We start from the raw sequence: 22503 nt of genomic DNA, 5'->3' as shown, positions 1-22503 counted from the left end.
CGTAGAGCTTGACGTAAATCAGTCCTTTTCTCGAGAATTAATAAGAGGCCTTTCATTTCACAATTCCTTTTTTTCCAAAAATCCCTATAGTTGGCCGACTATGACGGAATGCCCTTATGCAAAGTATACAGTTACTGTACTACTATGCCGACTTAACACCTCCCAATATCAGCTCAACAACACACACTACGCAAGCTCACCAATTCAAATTTCATCGCTCGTGCGCAGTCGAACCATCGCGGTCAATTTAAATTCTAACGAATGTTTAGCGACGTTTCTTCCTCTTAAATACTTCCAAGTTATTTAAATTCAAGTGTGAAGTGTGCTAGGAGAAAGAGAAAGTCGGTTAGTCGATATATTCCATCGTTGAACAAGCTAGTTACCCATTGATCAACAACTGTAATCGTCAACTAGTCCAGTTCGAGCGACCTGTAATAAGAAATCAACATTTGCTTCTATCAATCCAACGACAACCTAAAAAGTCATGGATGAATTTACACAGGTAAGAGGCAATTTCAAATTTGTTTTTCGTCGAAGCATCGTTACCAAGAATCAATCGATTAATTAATAAGCTTCGCTAAACCCATAAAAATAGTAATAGAATTGGCAAGTGATTAGCCATGAGTGCAATCCATGGTTTGAGTGTCAATAACGGCAATGGTAAACGTCACAGTTGACGTAGTTTGGTTGCATTTTTGCCCCATTTTGCTATGGCAAGAAAACTTGTCAAGTTGAAGGACTAAACAACCTTGCATGACGATGATCTTAATATTACAGTCACAGTACCAACTACAAGTACGTTCATTTTTCTTCAACATCAATCACAGTCGATAGTGATGTCTAAGTCAAGTAAAAGATAGTATAAAAAATAAATCACTACGACGTTGATGCACTTTTGTCCTATGTTTGTCCGGATCAAGTCAACTATACGCACCTACCACTTAACTTTCTATCTGGCAAACCATGAAAACGTCTTGCAAATGCTTTATTGTGCTTGCTTCAAATAAATTTGCTTATAATTTGAATACACGATGGAAAGTAGTGATGCAAGTGTAATCGTTTATTCCTCTTCAGCATCAATGACAGTTGGTTTATTCATGAATAATACAATATTAAGATCACTAACGACACATTGCAAAGAATTTTTCTATCGTAATCATATTATCAATACGATACTATGATGTATGATGCAGCATACATGGAGATATGATCGATATTACAATCATCTTGCCATGGTTTTGCTTCGCTTCTGATCAGATTGTTGTTTTAATTTTAGTGGTTATACCAGTTTAACTCATTAGCTAACAAGTTGATTCTCTCTATTAGAAATTACTAGAAAGAACGAAAGCACGACGTGAGAATCTAGCTCGCAAGGTGAAGGATCTTGAAGAAATTAGGAGTGGAAATGGCAGAAGAAAGAGGCCATTGAGGGAAGATGACGTTAATGATAATAGAGAAAGAAATTTTAGCGGTGTTCGTCTCGACACTGCTAAACGACGTTGCATCAATACTCGCGAAAGAGTTGACAGGTAAATGAAACTGCAAGCCTGCAAAGCGTAGGTTTTGTCACTAATCTGGAAAATAACTTTATATGTACCTGTACAATATTTTTATTGCGATGCACTAATACATAGATGCGCATACGATTACATGCGGTAAGTAGACATTGCCTTAGAGTCTCTGGTAGAAATGAGCATTGCTACAGTTTGCTATCTGGCAGTATATATACAGCATAATTAATATGCAGTGTATTATATTGTCATATATACATCAGTTTATATATGAGTAGTCATTATCAGACGCTTTCTTAACAATAACTATTCATCTGATGTCTCAATTTATGCTTTTCTCATGGTTTTATTTACTGTACAGTATCTATCTCACAGTGATATAGTTGGCTTATCCAATGATAGCATAATTAGCAACTACTACAGCCTAACAATAAGCGCCTAATTTATAGCCTTGAAATACTCACTGTATGTCTATTATTCATTTATTACGTTAGATTTAACAAAGTAGGTAACAAGCAAACTGTAAAGCGCGATCCAATCGTTAGTGATAATGATTTGAACACCAATGGCACCAATGATGAAAGTTCTAGCCAGGAAAAAGAAAATGTTACCCAATCGATCAGAGCCCGTAAGGCTATGCTATTTCAACAACAGAAACAACAGCAAGAAGAAATTGAAAGACGAAGAAATAAAAAACAAGCTGAATTAGCTTCACGTCTAGAACGTAAGAAAGTAATGCAAGGAAGTTCCGGTATCACGCAAAATGAGGTGAGATCAAGAAAGACTCTCACGTCGTATTACTTATTTTAGGTGTCTATTCAGCAGGAATATTACTCTGAAGAGCTGAGCACGATAATATAAATCTAGTTAAGAGCAGCTAAAAATTTAAATTAGGATTCAGTATAACAACTTTGAATATGGTTCAATAACATCAATAATAATAGCTGATTTACGTCAGTAATGATCAATAGTTCTATACCCAATTGATGCCAATATCCCGTGCCGTACTGTAGTCTGTAGGAGCATTACACAGGTATGATTTTAACATCCATTATACCATCGCATTTTTAGAGTCAATTGACAACTGATGACACTCAACAATCCAAAGATATGGAAGTAGATGATAGTAATCTCGATAATTGTGCAAAGTCAGAAGATGAAACTACTCAGATACCGGCACGAGATGAAAAACATGAGGTTGTTACTGTAAAGACTCCCCAAGAAGAAGTTAAGCGTCAAGTTGTACAGCCTACTGTACGTCCTACTGTAGATGCAGCAGATTCTCTTAGAGTAGAGGAAGATGACAATACATCGTCCGTATCGGAAAGTGAAGAAAAATCATCTCCACCATCGCGAGCTAAAACTATGGAGAAGAGAATTTCCTCTAGAAATGTTATTAACAATATTGTGCAGCCTACGTCTAGCGAAAATAAATCAACAATAACGAAAACTACTCCTGTAGGAAATGAAAACAGTCCAGGTATAGCGTAGTGATTTGCCGGTTGATGATAATCTTTGTTAAATCATATGACATATGTTAAAAGTTGAGATGGAATACCAAATTTTAGTTCAGAGTTGAGGCTTATTTGACCAATAGTACCTTTTCATTTAGGTTATCACCCATCATTAAAGAATAATAAAGAAAGTCAGTCGAATGTACTAACACCGTTTGACCTCTGTTTGGGACTGGTTTCTCCACCTACTGAAACACCCAAGACCGCTCAAAGTAATGAATTAGATTCCTGCAGTCTTACTTACACATTATTTATTATTTTAATAAATGGCATGCAAAGGTAACACTTTGTATTTTTGATTGATCGCAGAAATTGTAGATGAAGACCAACCAAGGCGCAAATTACCGCGACATCCTCCTGTCCCTCCTAAACGGTCAAATAACAACCATTCTGAACATAACACTCCTCATACATACCGGAATAATGCAACTAATGCACCTAGTGAGAAACGTAGAAGCAGCAATACAACTCCACAACAGCGACGCTCTTCACATGACAATCAGAAAAACTTACCGCCCATCGCCCCTAAGCGTAAGAGCGAACTTGAACCAGTAAGCCGAAGCCAAGAAAGGTTGAATCTTCCAACTCCAGATATATCAAACAGAGCTAGTACCGGTATATTTTGTGGTAATTTCATGCAACAAAAATTAAATAAAATGGCTGGTGAATCATTAAAAGAATTTTCCGAAAAGAAAGGTGACGGGCATCAAGAAGATATACGCGTAAGTACTCTGAATAATTTGACTTTGAGATTATTTACAACTTTTTGGCAAATTAACCTTACAACCTTTTACCTTATGATCGTGTATTTTATAAAATGATAGATCATTTTAGAAGAAGCGGCTACGCAACAAGCAATTCAGTTTCAAGCAAGCAATGCTCTTGGAATTTGTCATCCTGGTAGTATCGAAGAAGCTGAAGCTGAAAAAGCTCTTCTTCTTGCAGGTAAATCAATGCATAACAAGATGCTATCATGTATCATCATTGCCTTAGGAACTTTATGAGTGATATTATGGCTATGTATCAATTATATATATTTTATTTGCCTTCTAGCTACCCGCCATCAAGCATGTTTAGATCAAGTGCAACGACTTCGAGGGGATACGAATTTAACTATGAGTGATTCTGTATTACATAACCAATCCGAGTTTCGACCAGTTAACACAGATTTATCCCTATCAGGTAAAAATTATCCATACATTCTAGGATGAAAATTCTTATGAGCTACATTCTCTTAGTGTTTGAAATTTGTTTTACCCAGATATTAGAATCCCTTTTAATCGAGAATTTCTTGCGGAATCAAATGGTAACTGTTAATTCTCTTTAGTATTAGCATCTTCAATTTTCACTTTTATTTTGCTTTATGCCATTAATTAATATTGACCTAATTATTTTCTCAAGATAATATAGTTCATTCTTTCATGGTATTGGTACGGGATAACCAATTGACCACACTTAGCTCTAACTTATATTCAACAAGAGACGGCTTACAAAAAGAAATGGCCTTTGCAAATGAAATTAATCTGTAAGTTGTATTAGAGGAGCGGTGTTAGAATAAACCTTATTTCGTTTCTACACTTACTGTTACCGACGCCAATAGCTTATTTATTTGATTTAATTAAAACTAGAAAAAACGTCAATCGAAATGTATCTTTGAGAGTCGAGATTTACTGTCTGGTAAGTTTATACTTCGTAGACATATTTTAACCCATTATAATAATCTTCAGCTAACCTCAAATCTGTTTGCTTTCACTAAAGCGTCAAAATGTTACTGAAAATGTAAATAATTCGGGAAATACGTCAGGGAACAAATTGACTACACCCAAAGTGAAAAAACAAAATTTATTTCCAAAGGTAATTTATCAAGTTATTATGACGTAATATTATATAGCTTTAAAAAGTCATACTAAAAGCTATTTGAACAATACATTTAGCCTTCTCCAAAAACACCAAAGAAGTTTATGAACATGTTGACTGGTCGTTCACAGGTATATCGATGATACTACAGCAATTTGACTTTTCATTAAGCTGGAAAGAGTTTTCATTAACTAGTTTATCTGTATGTTCTTGATTAATGGATAACAATTTCTCAACTTAATGAATACTAGGCAAAAGGAAGTACATCACATTCCTTGTCAAATACCCCCAAAACAGCTAATATTCCACAGCATACTAACCTGAAGAAAACGAGATTTGAACTAATTGCAGTAGCGAAAATTGATCGCCATACTTTACGTAATGATACTTATGAATTAGAACAGGTATGTCATTCGTTTAATTGGGTAAAAAGTGTACTTCAAACCATGATTGTAATATTCTGAAATAATTTAATATAGATCGTCAAGCCGTCACCTTTGTCTTCGTACATTCACGTTACTACAAAGTGTAACCCAATGTCTGTTATCGAACATCGGGGATTTTTGGTAGGTTACTTTATGATTAGATATGCGATTTAAAATTAGGACTCGAATCTAATCGTTTAAATTTACTGTTATATTTAGAATGTTCACGATGACATTGGAGGTTACAACGTGGAAACATGGCGACGAAGATGGTGCAAAATAACTCCATACGCCATAAATTTATGGAATTATCCTGAAGACGAAGAGAAGGGTCAAGTATGTTTTATTCTCTTGTGATAGATAATTAAGTGATTGCGTACGAAAATTTTATTTTGCAATTGACTGTTTGGTATCAAATTTTTCAGACTCCCATTACAAAATTAGATTTGCGCTATTGCGTTACCGAAAGTGTCCACGTTTTACCTAGAGAAGAGTGCTTCAGACGTCATACTTTTAGACTCGATATGCACTATTTACGACCGGTTAACAAATCTGGTCAAGTTAAAGTTCAGTAAGTCAAGTATTAGCGTCGTTGTTAAAAATTATTGATGTATCCTTTAAACTTAATCTATTTTCCTACTTGTTAGATATTTGCTATCCGCTGATTGCAAGGAGGAAAGAACTGAATGGACATCAGCTATTAATCAATTGTTAACTGATATCCAAGGATGGCAATTGGGTAGAATACCTTCAAATCGTAAAGAACCGAGCTACTGTGACGTTTAGATCTACAGCTGTTATTGTTCGATAAACAACTGTATTTGATAATGTAAGCTACAGTTATATGATTGTATTATCTAATCAATAGACTTGTTTAAATGATCTGTAAGCACTGATTTAATAGATGTACTATACTTTGGTTTTATGTCTTGATGTTGCTCAATCTTTTTATCAATTATTGTTTCACTCTTAATTTGTAAACGGTACAAAATGAAAATGTAAAAGGGTTTTTATACAATTGCATACACATATATAGTCGTATATAATTTGGATTTATTAAGTATTAAGTGAATTGATTAATTAATTATACAAAATCTTACTAGCTCAACTGATTATGTTAAATTACATTTATTCACTTTGTCTATGCAAATACGAGATTTATAGCAACTACTTGTATGTTATTAACCACGGTTGATTAGTGAAGTAAATACCGTCAATATGCTAATAAATTGTCTTAGTAAAAGTATAGATTTATAAATGGTTAGTCATGACAATGCAACAAACATACATTGCATTGCTACCAGTGAGCTACTTAACATAGATTTTACAATGTCACTTGTTTCATCATTTGCTAAGTACGCCTTTGCGGAAAGCAATCAATATACACGAAATATTTAGCTGGGACTATAAGTCACATCTATAATGGTTTTGTTTGTGTATATGAGTATAATTTTGCTAAAGTAATAAATGTACAGTAAACTGACAGCTAACTGTCTCTTCGCTGCATACAAGCACAAGAGAGCCGTAAAGTATGCAGTAGTAAGTATACTGTACTATCGTATGCATGCTGTTCGAATAAACTAATTCCAGATTACAGGAAGAGCTCATTACTACAGATCAGGCACAGTCACACAAAAGAGTATAGACTTATATTTTATTTACTTGTACATTAATTAATTAATTAATATACTTTTGAAGCTAGCCAGCAAACCAAATTAGAAAGTATCCAGCATATGGCCAGTTTTGTATTTGTAGAAGGGAAATGATGTAATGATAGAATTCACTATACAATTTTAGGTAATTTCTTAAATGAACATGATTTGTGTTGATTATAATTTTAATAAAGGAATAAAAATTATTATTGGAGAAGAACGATACAGAAAGTGTAAGCATGAATTGTCGAAGTATACCAATTTTACTATAGAAAATTATATATATTTAATATAATGTTGTTAGCTGTGAGCTTGATCATATTGAATACTTCGTCGTATAGAGTATCGGTTTAAAATGGGTTATTCATTTGGATTTTGAATAACAATCAAGACATGTTCCTTGTCTAAAGTATTCGAAAATAAGATAGATAATAGCAACTTTTAGATCGGGTAAGATGAAAAGATGTCAAGTTCTTAGAGTTATTTTATAGTATAGAAATGTACCAGGTGCTACCATGATTTCGTGTTTTTTAGATCGAATTCTTAGAAAGGTCAAATCGTTCTAGTGATAGAAATCAATTTAGAATTTAGCATACCTTTAATTTTATTCGTAAAGTGTTTTATAATCGGTTTAAGCATAGCATCAAAAACTGTTCTTTAGTTGAAGAAAGAATTTATGTAAACTCGAGGCAATATCAAAATTAGCTATAATAGGATGTTATGGCACCTGTGGATCGACATCGCGGACAACTCCTCTAGCCATAGCGGCAAGCTGATGGAGAAGGCTTGAATACTGCGTTGTTGTAGAATTATCCATTGTAGTTCTGATTGGAATACCTACGAAAAGGACGATAAGTACATTTTCAGCTACAATTTTAAGTCTTTTAGTAAGGCTAGGGTAACGCTATTCTGTAGGATAAGTTTATGTATCCATTGGCTATGATTAATTGTCAAAGCCACCATAGTAGGATATGCGTACCTTCATTATTAACAACAATGATCCCAATCACGCCTTTATGACTTTGGATACGTTTCAAAGTTTCTTCTACGTCACCCTAAGAGTATGCGAGAATTTCTTAATATTTTACGATAATTACAACTTTTCGTATCATCTTTTGCATTTCAGATGGTTATACAAACGTAATGCTTTAAGTTAAATTGTAAACGATCGAGCAGTAAAAATGATAAAATGGTTGCAATAAATTTATAACATCCTCATTTCATTAACATTCGTATAACTTTAAGCTCGTACTAATCCTCTTTCTAGTGCAGGTTGAAATAATTTCTACGGGTAACCCAAGCGATGATTGTAAGTAAAATATTTTTGGCAATCACGACAAGATTTCGTTGATTAAAAGCATAAAATAATTACGTTTAAATAGCTAGATCAATCTTACCATATCTTTTATACAGTATATTGAAGATATTAAAGTCGATGTTTTTAAATTAACAAGGTCAATTTGTCGTCTTTTCAACTTCGAACGGTATTATACGCAGCTATACTTTAATAAGTCTGTAGCAGGTCAGGAATGTTGATGGTCGTTCCTTATTTAGTATTATACTGAAGTATCAGATTACTACTTGGCCAACCTTAATGTTTAAGAAACTATAGCGCCGCTAGCCAATAATCAAACTATGTATTCATGCATACACGTATATAACTACCATCCGTCGACTGTTAGCATCGATTAGATACTAAAATCATCTCAGTAAGATTTGCTACTCATTCAGTAGGCAAGAATGAGTATAAATGCTGTGCACGATAGCATGTTTGATTTAATATCAAACTATAGACAACGAAATAATTTACCAACACTAAAGGGTTATTTGGAATGGGAAGATACAAACACAATATAATTAATAAATTCAACGTCAGTGTCCGTATGGTTGCCATGTTATTTAGTATACAGTACAGAAAATGATTTTAAGAGTCATGGATAAAAGCGTTGCTATGGAATCTTGGCAACGCAGCTTGATCACGTGTTGTGACTTTAGAATTTTGCCTGGGTAGTATACTAGATTAACCACGATAGCTCTTTATAATTGTAGCACCTAATATACTGTCGAGTATACAGACTTGGTATGGCATTTTAGGTACTGGATACGGGCTCTAGTAATAGATGAGCAAATATATCGGAGCTACGTCTAAGCATTATTGTACAATAGCGTTGCACTTGCGTTTAAAGCACTAGGAATGGATTACTAATCTACAACTCCTTAAGGCGATAAACTGGGAGGTTGCAGTTCACTCAGCAGCTAGTGTATATTTCTACATTAACTGCTAACTAACTGTATTGACCTGTATAGCATTTTGGGATGAACAAAATAGCTCAATTAAGCTTGGATTAACGATAAGCAGGGGATAGTGATATATCGTCAATGTTTAACATAGCTAGTAGTGCCTTATTGGATTAGCGATATGCAAGTAATTTATTTATTAAAATTTGTAAAGGCGCTATCATCAGCGAATACTCTAAATAGCTTGACCTACTAGCGCTGTAAAGCTCATGTTTGGGTACATATTATGGTCATTTTTATATAGCTAGAACTAGCTACATTTTCGTTTCAGGTGTCGGTCAACTTGCTGTTAATGCTTATGTAGGAATCTCAGTGCTTAACGTTACGAGCGTCTTGATACCATCCACAAGATTAAAAATTGTACCTGTAAACCATTACTTTATAATACTCGGAAATTTTTATTTGCGCAACTTTTAAGATCACAAAGTTATGTAAGATAGCTTCATTCCAACTATAACATTATCTACTGCTACAGTCTATTACAGATGATTGGCTATGAATAAATTATTGTAAGTTACACCAAAATTTTCGACAAACATACTGACAAACAAGACATTTACTCTTACACGAACAATATTAAGATGTTAAAAGAATAATTTTCATTACATTACAATTTACCCATGACTATATCGCACCTCGATTGCAATACTATCGAAACGGTAGCGTAGTGTTAGGAAATTTACAGCATAAAATCATTTGTACATTATAAAAACCTATTTTTCCCATTTTAACTGCTAGGATCTTGGATAACTAGGAGCAGGTATTCCTTATCTAAAAAGTCAAAATGTGAAACTGTTAGAAAAGAATTGTATATATTCTGCTTGCAGCTGCAGACTGCAGTCGTACTATGTAGACATAAAGTGTAAAATACAGAACACATACGGCAACAATCTAAAGTAGATTTCTCTTACCAGGAGCAATCATAATTTCATGTTTCTTTGATCGAATTCTTAAAAATGTTAAATCATTCTATCATTGATTAGAGATGAAGATAGTTTAGTATCTCAACTTCATAATTATACGCAGTTGAATCATATTTTAGTATGAGGAATAACAAAGTGAGTGACTACCTGTGGGTCAATTTCACGAATAGTTCCGCGAGCTTTAGAGCAAAAACTGTGAATCAATCCAGCATATTGGACGGTCAAAGCATTGTCTAAGGTTGTTCTGATAGGGATTCCTACGGGATAAAGAATGATCATTGACAGCATTAGTACAGTACAAGAGAGTGGATAAAATAGATGCGACTTGTTAAGTTTACGCTTCGATTCTTCGTGATCAGTTGCCTTTTACAGGTGTATCTGCAACTCTGGTGTTTATTACTTGATTAACACTCTCGTTCATACATACTCATGCAAGGGGGCCCGAACATTTTCTCTGCATACCGTCAATCGATATGATGCAGTAGACGGATTATTGGGTTAGTCTATAACGAGTATAATATATACTATCTAAAAGGTGTCCAACTTACTGCGTATATAAATCTACACAATACTGTACTTGTAATGTCTGTGAGAACTTGATCGGATATTTCTAGGGTAATCGCATTCATACTGTAGACTTAAAAAAGTCACATTAAAAAGACACGTTCCACTAGATTATCCTACACTAAGACAGTTCACTTCATCCTACTACTGTCGCTTTAAATGTAAAGTGATTGGAGAGAAATTACGTAGTATCTCGTCTAAACGAAGACGATGTATTCCATCTAGCCAGTACTAGCAAGTCTAATCTAGAGAGTCAAAATACTATCGACCAATAGTAGAACACTCTATTCACATTTTTAAAATGTCTACAAGATCCTATCAAGAAAGCAATCACAAGAGTATCATCTACGGTTGATAAATCGATTGATTTTAAATTGTAGTCATACAAGTTTACTCTTTCTCCATGCCAATAGGTAATTCGTGTAGCTTAGCGAACTCACCGTCATGGTTGATGATGACGATACCCACCACTCCTTTATGTGATTGTATACGTTTAATGGTTTCTTCAATTTCTGACTGTAATTAATGCAATTCAACACTTTCATTGGACTTTTTCAAAATTATTAAATTGTTCAAATCAACATAGAAGACAGTTTCAACTTATCCTAGCATGCACTACTGGTTATTTTTTGCCTAATTGGACTCACCATTTTGTGATGTTGATATGGTTGCTAAGTGCACTGGAAGAGAAATGACTGCCAACGTCCGATTTCATCCACTTTGGACTTTGCATGGATTTTGTATAGGGCATGACTGAGTACTGAGTACGCGTCCGCGCATGGGTACGCGTACTTCTTGTTGTCGGAGAGACAGACAACGTACTGTCTGTTTTTACAGGCCTGTCAGTTCGTACTGTTCTCTATTTTATAGGACTACCATTTTGTCGGTGTACGCGCGCGCAGTAACATCTTGCAATATACTGTATTGTAGTCCATGGCCGTACAGTGCATGACTGCACACAGTACTGTACAGTACGTACAGTACAGTACCCGTACCCGGTACAGTGTACAGTATAGTACTGTATTGCAGCTCTGACTTCCAAGACGAATCAGTGTCTACAGTATACTGTACTGTACGTCTGTACGTCTGCACAATACCAACTCCTGTACTACAGTGCTGTACTGTAGTCTATGATACTGTAGTTGGTAACGAGTTACAGTACGGACAGAGAGACGATGGTACGAAATCTCGGTCACTGGCTTCTCATCTCCCATATTGGAGCATACGCAATCCTGTAGTAGAATCATACAGCACTCGGCTCATTTGCGTGCAAAAAAGGAGCCGCGTTGGATCACGATTTGGAGTCCATGGCCGTACAGTACAGTACAGTACAGTACATGACTGCACGTTTTACTGTACCCGATACAATATATAGTACTGTACAGTATAGTACACTACTGTACAGTACTGTACTGTACTGTACTGTATTGCAGCGCTGACTTTCAACTTCCAAGACGAATTAGAGTCTGTACGTCTGCACGTCTGTACAATACCAACTCCTGCACTACAGTGCTGTGTACTGTAGTCCGTGATACTGTAGTTGGTAACGAGTTACAGAACTTACAGTACAGACAGAGAGACGACGGTACGCAATCTTCATCTCCAATACTTGTATTGGAGTTTACGCAATCCTGCACTAGAATTATACAGCTCTCGGCTCATTTGCGTGCAAGAAAGTAGCCGCTTTGGATCACGATTTGGAGTCCATGGCCGTACAATATACTGTACTGTATGACTGCACACTGTAGTGTACTGTACCCGATACAGTGTATAGTACTGTACTCTACACTACTGTACTGTACTGTACTGCAGCTCTGACTTCCAAGACGAATTAGAGTCTGTACGTCTGCGCGTCTGTACAATACCAACTCTTGGACTACAGTGCTGTGTACCGTAGTCCATGATACTGTAGTTGGTAACGAGTTATAGTACAGACAGAGAGACGATGGTACGCAATCTTCATCTCCAATACTGTATTGGAGTACACGCAATCCTACACTAGAATCATACACCTCTCGGCTCATTTCCTTGCAAAAAAGTAGCCGCTTTGGATCACGATTTGGAGCTTTGGATTGGAATAATCCATAATTTATCGATAGAGTAGTTATATAGTAGCTACCCCAAAGTGTTGCTATCAGCTTAATTGATCAATTGCCAACAACGATACAGTACTGTGTATTCTTTCGCACCCTGGTCTTGCCCCAAGATAGGATGAAATAATGGCCAACTGCGCTCGCCTTACTTTATTTCGCTCACTGCGTCAGTTGAGGAATAGCTCTGGTATTAAGCCAGTTTATAATGTCAGAACGCTATCGTCAGCTGTAAGAAAGCATGCTAAGGATAAAGTGGATGAACCGATCGATAAAACAGAATTAAACGTTAGCTTGCATCGTCCTCAAACCACACAGGTTGCAGCAAAGGATGATGCAATCGATCAATCCGTCGTTGCTTCGTACGATGTTGAGCGCTTTATTCCTGTCACAAGACGTGCACTTGTCCGATATATTTATCAAAATCCCCAGTTGTTGTCCTCAGAAGAAAAGGCAAATTTTGACCAGCTGGCATTAACGCTAGAAGATGCAATAACCAAACAATCCAATCGTATCCTAGAGGAGCTCAAGGTAATCTACACGTGTAAATGGACAAGCATGTCGAAACTGCTAAGCGTTCACGCTTGAAGCGGAACCTAGATAGCACAACATAGCTTTACTACTAGCTATCATTAAATTGGCAGGCCTAATTTTAATAGTCTAAATCATTCTATCATATACTTGTATAAAATGAATAACGAATCTACGATTGTACATACAATATTTGTTATAGATCGAAAGTAATTGTATAGCAGAATATAAATATCAAAGAGTTTCAATGACTTCTTTAACAACATAACTTTCAAATGTTCTTGATGACGCTGATAGCACCAGTAGTAATCATTAAAAACTTTAGGGACAAAAATCAATCAAAGATGTTACTTATTGATGTGAATTGCTTTTTTAGGATTTATATGACGGTATTGATCCTGACAAAGATACCAAAGCCATTCGTCGTTTATCTCGTAATGAAATACTCGATAATGAATTTTGGCTAATAAGGCATGTCTCCCATTTATTAGAAAAGGCCAACTTTTACAAGATACCTTCTGCTGTCGTAGAGAAATCTTTACAAGAACATAAAAGCAGTAGCATATCGGTTGTTGCTGACGCATCCAAATATGAGGTCTTGGACTTATGGGCGAGAGGACGAGAAAGGATACACGATGTTCACCGCTCGTTGTACTCTCGAATGATGGATATTATGTATTATAAGATCAGGAATGTTATGCCACCGGAACAATATCGCCGTGTGGTTGCAATTTTACGTTCCAAATCCGATAAAAAGCTAACATTAAAAGTTTTCAAGGACATTCCTAAAGATAACCTGCAAGCATTAATACCAGATTTTAAGATTAAAATGGGTAAAAATACTCGAAGATTTATTATGGCATCAGTAGGTGTTAGCGGTATAAGCCTACTTGCAAAATCTGTCTCAGCGCTAGCTCAGTATCCTATCGTGAACACAGTTTGGGTTGCAGCTGGAGTAGCTGCTGTAATGGCTTTAAACGGATACAATGCATACACTAACAAACGCAACGCTTATTTGGTCAATTGGTCCTCTCTTCTATATTATAAAAATATTGCTAATAATCGTGGCGTATTAGCCTTGTTAACGGATCGAGCTAATGATGAAATTGTTAAAGAAGCGATCTTAGTTTATGTGATTTTATTGTCAAATGCAACCAATGTCAATTCATCTAGTATTGCCAGACCGATAGGTAGGACGACTGTCGACTTAGTAGAGAGCCAAGTATCGGATTGGATTAAAGCCCAATTTGATATTAATCTTCAGTTCAATGCAGCCGATGCTATACAACGATTAATGCAACTTGGACTTATTCGTCAAGATGGAGATTTTATCTATGCTATTTCTGTCGACCAAGCAATCATACAATTACAGTCATTATCAGCTGGTACAATTTCATTTGATATTAAAACTGATGACTTATTTAAGAAGCAAATGAAACTAAATTAGCCTGAATTGTATAGGCAACCTAACAGAGATAAAATATTACCAAATTAATACTTACTTGAAATAGTAATTATAATTAATTATCGTAACTCACAATAATAGATTTCAGCACAGTCTAGTCCTGGACTGGACTTAAAGTCAGTGAGTCACAAAGTATCCATAAAATCTTTAGTTGGATGATGTACCGAATAATTGTTAGCTAGGAATAAGTCATTTGCTTAAAAATGCTTATAACATGTGCAACTTTACTGACTTTCTTGATATTGTATTTCTGACATTATTTTAATTCATAGCATCGTTAGCATAATCTGTATCATGTAATGACCATGCCAGCCATACACTTCTTGGCTCAACTCTTTATTCTATGTTCAAAAAATGAAAGGGACATGATTTTTCTGCCTTTGATGCTAAACATGCTGTAATTGTAGCATCGATATAACTTGAATCTACTTCAAACTAATGTGCTTGCATTATAGCTTCGGCATTGTACTGCTTTTTCGCAACGAATTACTAAAGGCAATCACAATACCGAATTAATGTCAACCTGATCTTTTGCGATTGTTCTGACCATAACATTGAAATAGCAACAATTTTTATTCAATATGTCAAGCTCTTTTATTCATTTGTAAAATAAATAATTTATATTTGGTTTAGCGATTGCGTACATTTAGTCTGGCCATTTAAATATAGTTTTAAAGCCGTAAGTAATCTTTGAAATGAGCACTTTGAGCTAGATATAAATACAACAATTTATAAATATTTCGACCAGCTAAAGTGCATCAACACTCGATTATAAAATTACTGCGGAATAAATAGTTAAAAAATTGAAAAAAATCAAAAATAGTTTAGATATAATACAGTACAAATGATATACTTTCATTTCAATTCAAACGTTTGAATTTGAATTTTATATCTGGGCGTATACTGACAATATATTAGCTTTAATGAAATTGCTCTATGCCATCAAAGCGTTAGAGAAGCTCTGAATTAATAGTTTTAACGCAAACGTTAGTGCAGGATAAACAGAAATAATATTTAATCTATTAGAATATGATATTGAATATATTTGCTCGCTTTGTTATTCATTCTATGCCGTTGTACTAAAAATTACAATCACTGATAGTAATAAGGATACAAACTATGACTAATGAACATCTTTGCTCATGTCGCCAATCAGTTTTATCAATAATTTCATAACCAATCCAAAATTACATAGATAATTTGTTTAAACACTTCACAATGATAAAAAAGCAAGGGCTGGCTTGGCTACTCGAAGTGGATGGGGTTAACGGTTTGATTGATTTATACTTTTCTTTTCTATAATGAAGGAATAAAAATATATTATTGATGGCTTACTATCATTTCCTCTCAAACTGTATTATTTACGATAATATTGATAATGGAAGCCAATTTTGCTTCAAGATATATGCGTATGCACGTACACATGACGACTAATCTAAATATTACTTCGGTAAACTATTTTATTGGATACTCGCGATATAATGTACTATATATATGAGCACGAAGTACTTAGTTTATAGTTAAATACTATGATTGAATTTTTGAAATGATGACAGAATAAGTAAAGATTTCTTACTCGCCCTGATTCTATCTTGTTTAGATTGTTATTACGTAAAGTTAACTCAAACTTTAAGCACAGGTATTATATTTAAAATCTTGGTCTAGGCCATTGTGGACTTTCTAGTTAGGTAGATTAAATATACTAAGAAAATAATAGTTCTAGTTTAGCATTGTAAAGAATATTACCATTAATTGCCATATTTTTAATACTTTCTTCAAGCATTTCCAATTGTTCTACAAAACCGAAATTTACATATTAAAATCTTATGTTAACCAGCATAAATCCAGGATCAGTTATTGTACCGATATTTTAAGAGACTCATCAAGTTTAACTAAATATATTAAGCAAATCAAAGATTCTTTAGTAATTGTAATGATATCATATTCTTAATAATCACTTAACTTACCAAAATCTAAGTTGCTAATAATTGCCATTTTTTTGGCAAACTCCGTTACAAATTCGACAGATAATCCTAGCCTTACCATGTTCATAGTCAAACTCCTAAGGAGTAGGGATAAAGAAAATGTACATAACGTTTAAACTAGATTTTAATTAAAGTAAATATAAAGGTAGATATGTACTGTAGAGATGCTTAATAGAATGACAATATACCCCAATTGACCAAACGCTATATTTTTATCACACATTTCCAATTCTTTACGCTCTTCATTTGATAACTGAGACCATACAGCTCTAAATGAAAAGATAATTAATGCTGAGAATTATATAAAAATTAGACAAATTATAGACTAAAACAATTATATTGCCAATCTTTTTCTTGACAGCAAGATTGTATGATTGCTTTACTTAGTCAATTACAAATTGACTACGTCAAATTTTGTCCCTTTCAGTTAATTAGACGTTATAATTAATGAATCAAATGGTAGAAATTCTGGAAATTTTCTTATACTCGCTTTAATAAGCTGATAATAATATCGGCTCAAAGTGCGATTCTATTCTACATATGCAAAGTTTATTTCATCACTTATTTATGCAATTAATAATCTTCGAAGACTTATATTAATGCTTTTCAGTATTTTCAAAAAAATTTTAATACTATCCATTTAAAAAGTGTTCTAAGCATTTATTTATACTATTGTGTAGTATTTGAATTTTCGATGTTGAATCTATAATATCGTATAGCACCCTATCACTATATTAATTATATATTAAGTACTTACATCGGTACGGGACTTCGATAGGCTCGCTCCTTATGCACAGCATGCAAAAATGTGGCATTCCAAAATCCTAACTGGGTCCTACATGTTAGAAGCAACTCATTTAATTTCTTCTCTATACCATTGATCTATTGTAGTACTTTAATATTCAAAGAATATTAGCTTTGAATACCATATCGGATGACTTCTCAACGCTTCATAAAGATATTCTCTATGCTTGGCTCGACCTAACAGTTACATAATTTAATGAAAGAGAGAATATAAAATACTACCAACCGTAATATCAAGAACAGGTATAGCAATGGTCTTAATATGCGTAAATACTTACGTAGGGTATATTCATGATAAAAAGTAAAACACATCTGTAAAAGTAGTTTTGCTGGATAAAAATCGCCAATAGTTTTACACCTTTAGGAATGAAATGAGAGATCAAGATTGTATTCAAGTTTAGCTCGGTTTATTTATAGTTGTAACCATGGATTACAGTAAATCTGACAAAGTAAGAACAGAATTTTATTAAACCAATTATAAAATATCATAAAACTGTTGCGAGACAAGGTAGAAATATTGAATCTTCATGAAAGGCAATTATTTCTAGGGATAAAATTCCTAACTTAACTTTTTTCAAGTATATTGCTGCAGTTATCTACGTTAAAATACCTAACAGTTTAACCTTTTCAAGAGATCTTCGAATAAATTTAGAAGGCAACTTGGTTGCATTGATAGTGCAATTAATAGGGCTAGGCATGTATGCAAATTTGCTATGACATTCATGAGGGATAACGAATGAATTATGTGCATCGATTTACATCAGTACGTACATCTGATTTATTACTAGTTATAATTTGTGCGAAAAACTGTAAATCTTTGTAGAGAGAATAAGAACTTTATAGTAATTTAATGCCTTATCAATTCAAATTCGATACTTCATCGACTACCCTAAAATTGGCGAAGTTGTCAGCAAAAATACAAGTTTCTTAGCTTCGTCATTTCTATTTCTTTCTAAATACTCACTCTAATAATACTAATGTGAAATAGGTCACAAGTTGGTTAAAGGATTTTTCCGAAACACGCTTATATTCAGCACGCTAAAGTTAAAAGCAGATGGAAATAAACTTTTAATTTCAGTCGCTTTTATATTAATATTCGATACAAAAAAGTTTTTAAATATCAAATAGCCAGGCTGAAAATTTAATTCTTTTATATATTAATTATAAACCTTGCTATCGACATAGTAAGCGAACCATCCACGGCCACTTCCTCCCTAAATGAAATTATACAACCATACTTATCAATGCTCGTACCTAGTTTTTAACTAGATTAACAGCTGATTTTGTGTGTACTGATTTATTTTTGCTCCTAATAAACTTAAGGTAACGACAAAACTAAATTTATTTAAGCAGATAAATAATCTTGAAATTAGCTGTTATTGAAGACAGATTATTATTATATTACTAATAACTAAAGCTAATTTATCTATTCTTCTGCCGATATTACTTAGCTTGATATATCTCTAAATTTTACGTGATAAATATACCAATCCATTCCGCAGTATTTTTAAATATAAATAATAAATATATACTGGATAAATCCGCAAGATTCTATAGAAAAGCAAACAGAGCCACCTAATTGTACTCCGAAATATATTACCTTACACCAGAATAGAAACGTTGCCTTTTCATCAGGCGAAATGGTCTCCCTGCAAATATAAATACCATTCTTTCAGTATAGCAATATTAAGTGATGCTCTAAACTAAGAAAGAATGAGTATTGTAGGCTAATAAATGCCTAATTACAGAAAAAAAACTTGACTATCTCCAGTCTATAAATCGTGTAATCACTTTTACTCTAAATATAGGGAAAGAAATACCTTAATAAATACAGAATAAAAATGTCCCTAAGCTTGCATGACCACGAAAAAACACCGACTGTCAATGCAGTAAAGAAACGATTCTATGTGGTCAAATACTAATTTTATGGCTAGATCGTGTCAAAAAGAGCAGAAATTTCTGTCATGTTTCGGGAAGCAAGGCGTGTGAAATCATTCTGAATTAGTAACCTTATAGGCTGATTCTACGACATTATGTAACAAAATTGCCTCTAAAAGCATTTTGAAGAAGAAACTAGTTTCAAATACAAGTATTTCAACCTCTCAACTGACATCAGTTTAGAAAAAGGGTAAAAGTCTTTACTGATACTAAGTATTGGTATAAAAATGAAACTTTAAACTCAATATTAAAGTCACGATTTAAAATAAATTTAAGCATCCAAAGTGAAGCAATTGCAAATATAGACTAACTAGTCTTAGTTCATTTATTTCCAATGCAAAAATCTTTATAACCCCCGTCAAATAGTGTACCGTGAAACAGCATACCAGCATACAAGCTTTAAACTTGTTAAAGCAAGACGAACCCATGAGCAAGTTATTAAACAAGATCAGTACCTGGTACTAGTGCAAAAATGGAAGTTTAAGTTAAAATCATGAGTTTAAAGAAATTCAACCATCCAATGTGAAGAAATCACAAGGGTAGACTAACTAGTCTCAGTTCGATCTATTTCCAATGAAAAGTCTTTATGACCTATATCAAATAGCGTGTTTGTGAGACAGCATGCAAGCTTTAAACTTGGCATGACATGACGAGCTCATAAGCAATCTATTAAATAAGATCCTTGTAATAGATCGATAGAAGGTTACTGCTACTCAAAACGGTGTTGTCTTTGAAAATGGTATCCAGACTAATAGCTATAACAGAAATTGCTTATTACATGTTAGAATAGGATAAAACTTGCTATCAATTTTTACGCCTGGATCAAAAGGATAGCGTTTTTGACTCAAATGGCGCTTAAATATCCATATTATTAACTATAATAGAAGCTGATTGTAACTTTTAGGGTATGAAGAGTTCCTACTGTAGACAAAAATGATCATACTAGACGATATGTAACTGAGCCAAAAGAAAAACTTTTTTCTGGCTCAAGATGCTTCCGTTTTGAAACGACTTCCAAGCCATTAGGTTTCATAATAGTTTGTCTTTACTACTAAACTAAGGTAAAGTTTTCAAGGCAATTAATCATTACTCTATTCACTTAGATGAATTCATATCTGATACCGGTATCCGATACTAATTGTTTTATCAATGGCCTATAATTGATTAAAATATCCTATTTACTCAAAGATTAGATGGATGCTGGAGAATACCGACACTACTTGAGAACCTCATATATATTCTGGTCATAAAAACTAAATAACGTATTGATGACTTATAATCAATTGAGAGACATTAATATCTCGCTGCTATTCTCTCCATTCATTGTGAGCATCCTACAATGATGATATTACTATCTATTTGGATAGATAGAATAGTAATAACTTCATAAACAAGTATGGAGAAAAGAATAGAGTTCAATTTTGTCAGGAAAAATAACAGATTGCTAATCTCCAATTCAAAAATATGCTCATCATCGGAGCCAAAGGAACCGGTTTAAAAAATGATGCAGCCATTATGATACCGAAGTCATTACTAATTGGAAAATGGAAGGATTACTTATCGCTAATGATATATACTCGTATGTTTAGTGCCCTAATCAAATATAAAGCATATCAGGAAATAAACAGTTACCATAACAAGAAAATCACTTGATGATAATACCGGAGATTACTAATCCTCAATTATTTAGATGCTTCATTGATAATTAATAACACTAACATATGATAAACTTCTCCTGGTCGTAGTTGGACCTCCTTACAATAAATTCATTGTAAGTTCTTTCGGTTATCAAGATATTATAATCAGAATAGAAATGTCGATGGCAATAGAGAATCGATTCTATACTGAGGCTTTAGTATTGACTTACCTTTCGTTATACAATCGATCGACGAGATTAGCCATGTAGCGACGACATTCTTCACTACTATCAGATGAGATTAAATCCTCTTCATCATCCAATTGATGTAGACATTGGACTGATATTGCTGAATGAAACGTTCCCTCCTCATCGTCGCTATCATGAATACTACCGTCACAAGCACTAGCCCAATCATCATCAGGAAGAAAAGGTGATGGTGATAGCAGATTAGGATCCTCTTCTTCTTTATTATCAGCTTGATGTTTAAATTGAAGCGATGATTTATATCCAGGACTATCTGGATTATTGAGATCAAAGCTATCTGTTGTACTAGCTCGCGTATCACTATGATGTCGAAGTCGACCATCTTCACGATAGATATTGATCTCTAAAGATTGGCCAGTCGATGTTGCTGAAGCTGTTGTAGCAATACTGCTTCGATTTGGATTCTTGTTGTAAATATCTTGAATTGTCTTGCTTTGTAAAATTTTATTATAATCCATATGGAATCAATTTTGAGGTTTACTTCGGGCTAAAAAGTTATTAATATTTGTATGTCAATTCCATAACTTTCTATTAACACTTGGATAGGCAGTATTATTCCAACAAATAATCGCAGGGTTTATGCCAATGAAAGAATTAATAGTAATGTCGTCAAGATCATTCAACAAAGTAATTAAGTAAAGAATAAGTGACAGAATGATGGTTAAGCTTCTTTCACAATTAGCAAATTTGATAATCTGGAATATCGAATCTATATTTTAAGGAAAGTAATAATCATTTTATTTGCGGAAAGTTTAAGTAATCGATAGCGTCATAGAATTACAAATTTTTAATTAATAGAGCAGTAACTGACCAGATTTTTATCCCTATTCCAGTTTTTAGTGCCGATTTATAAGTATAAGTAGCAGCTATGACGAACGATTCAATGGCTCTGGAATTATAACAAGTTACTCTAAGATCCAAAATTCAATGTTCGATATTCATTTCTTTCCAATTGTGTAAATTAGCTAGCAGAATTCTTGACTGTCTGCACTAACTAATAAGATATTATTCTCTATGCTTAACTACTAAAAGTTCTTATTCCT

General features: G+C 33.9%; 5 protein-coding genes across 5 annotated transcripts; 2 read left to right on the top strand and 3 right to left on the bottom strand.

The window, feature by feature from the left end:
* Positions 1-484: 484 nt before the first annotated feature.
* TRIADDRAFT_55783 (uncharacterized protein) lies at positions 485-6093 on the top strand (the record flags this gene model as incomplete). The annotated part of the gene is made up of 16 exons (XM_002112057.1): positions 485-502; positions 1327-1529; positions 2006-2279; positions 2583-2991; positions 3335-3747; positions 3850-3970; positions 4079-4207; positions 4427-4550; positions 4654-4702; positions 4784-4879; positions 4960-5013; positions 5134-5286; positions 5362-5448; positions 5527-5643; positions 5733-5878; positions 5955-6093. 16 exons carry the CDS (start codon positions 485-487, stop codon positions 6091-6093), a joined length of 2532 nt encoding a protein of 843 aa, XP_002112093.1.
* An 865-nt stretch (positions 6094-6958) lies between these two features.
* Positions 6959-8853, bottom strand: TRIADDRAFT_63883 (expressed hypothetical protein; the record flags this gene model as incomplete). Its single annotated transcript, XM_002111558.1, has 5 exons — positions 6959-7363; positions 7464-7521; positions 7687-7796; positions 7939-8014; positions 8770-8853. 5 exons carry the CDS (start codon positions 8851-8853, stop codon positions 7320-7322), a joined length of 372 nt encoding a protein of 123 aa, XP_002111594.1. The 3' UTR covers positions 6959-7319.
* A 4110-nt stretch (positions 8854-12963) lies between these two features.
* Positions 12964-14812, top strand: TRIADDRAFT_55781 (uncharacterized protein; the record flags this gene model as incomplete). Its single annotated transcript, XM_002112056.1, has 2 exons — positions 12964-13365; positions 13742-14812. The coding sequence occupies 2 exons, from the start codon at positions 12964-12966 to the stop codon at positions 14810-14812; spliced, it is 1473 nt and encodes a 490-aa protein (XP_002112092.1).
* A 1720-nt stretch (positions 14813-16532) lies between these two features.
* TRIADDRAFT_55780 (uncharacterized protein) lies at positions 16533-18317 on the bottom strand (the record flags this gene model as incomplete). The annotated part of the gene is made up of 6 exons (XM_002111557.1): positions 16533-16624; positions 16798-16892; positions 17004-17084; positions 17573-17697; positions 17898-17977; positions 18230-18317. 6 exons carry the CDS (start codon positions 18315-18317, stop codon positions 16533-16535), a joined length of 561 nt encoding a protein of 186 aa, XP_002111593.1.
* A 459-nt stretch (positions 18318-18776) lies between these two features.
* On the bottom strand, positions 18777-21918 carry TRIADDRAFT_55779 (uncharacterized protein; the record flags this gene model as incomplete). The annotated part of the gene is made up of 3 exons (XM_002111556.1): positions 18777-18833; positions 19220-19268; positions 21425-21918. The coding sequence occupies 3 exons, from the start codon at positions 21916-21918 to the stop codon at positions 18777-18779; spliced, it is 600 nt and encodes a 199-aa protein (XP_002111592.1).
* Between the last annotated feature and the right edge of the window lie 585 nt (positions 21919-22503).

The sequence above is a fragment of the Trichoplax adhaerens genome, genomic scaffold (assembly GCF_000150275.1).
Source record: "Trichoplax adhaerens TRIADscaffold_4 genomic scaffold, whole genome shotgun sequence".
Lineage (NCBI taxonomy): Eukaryota > Metazoa > Placozoa > Uniplacotomia > Trichoplacea > Trichoplacidae > Trichoplax > Trichoplax adhaerens.
The sequence above is the reverse complement of the archived record's forward strand: the minus strand, read 5'-3'. Positions and strand labels throughout refer to the sequence as shown.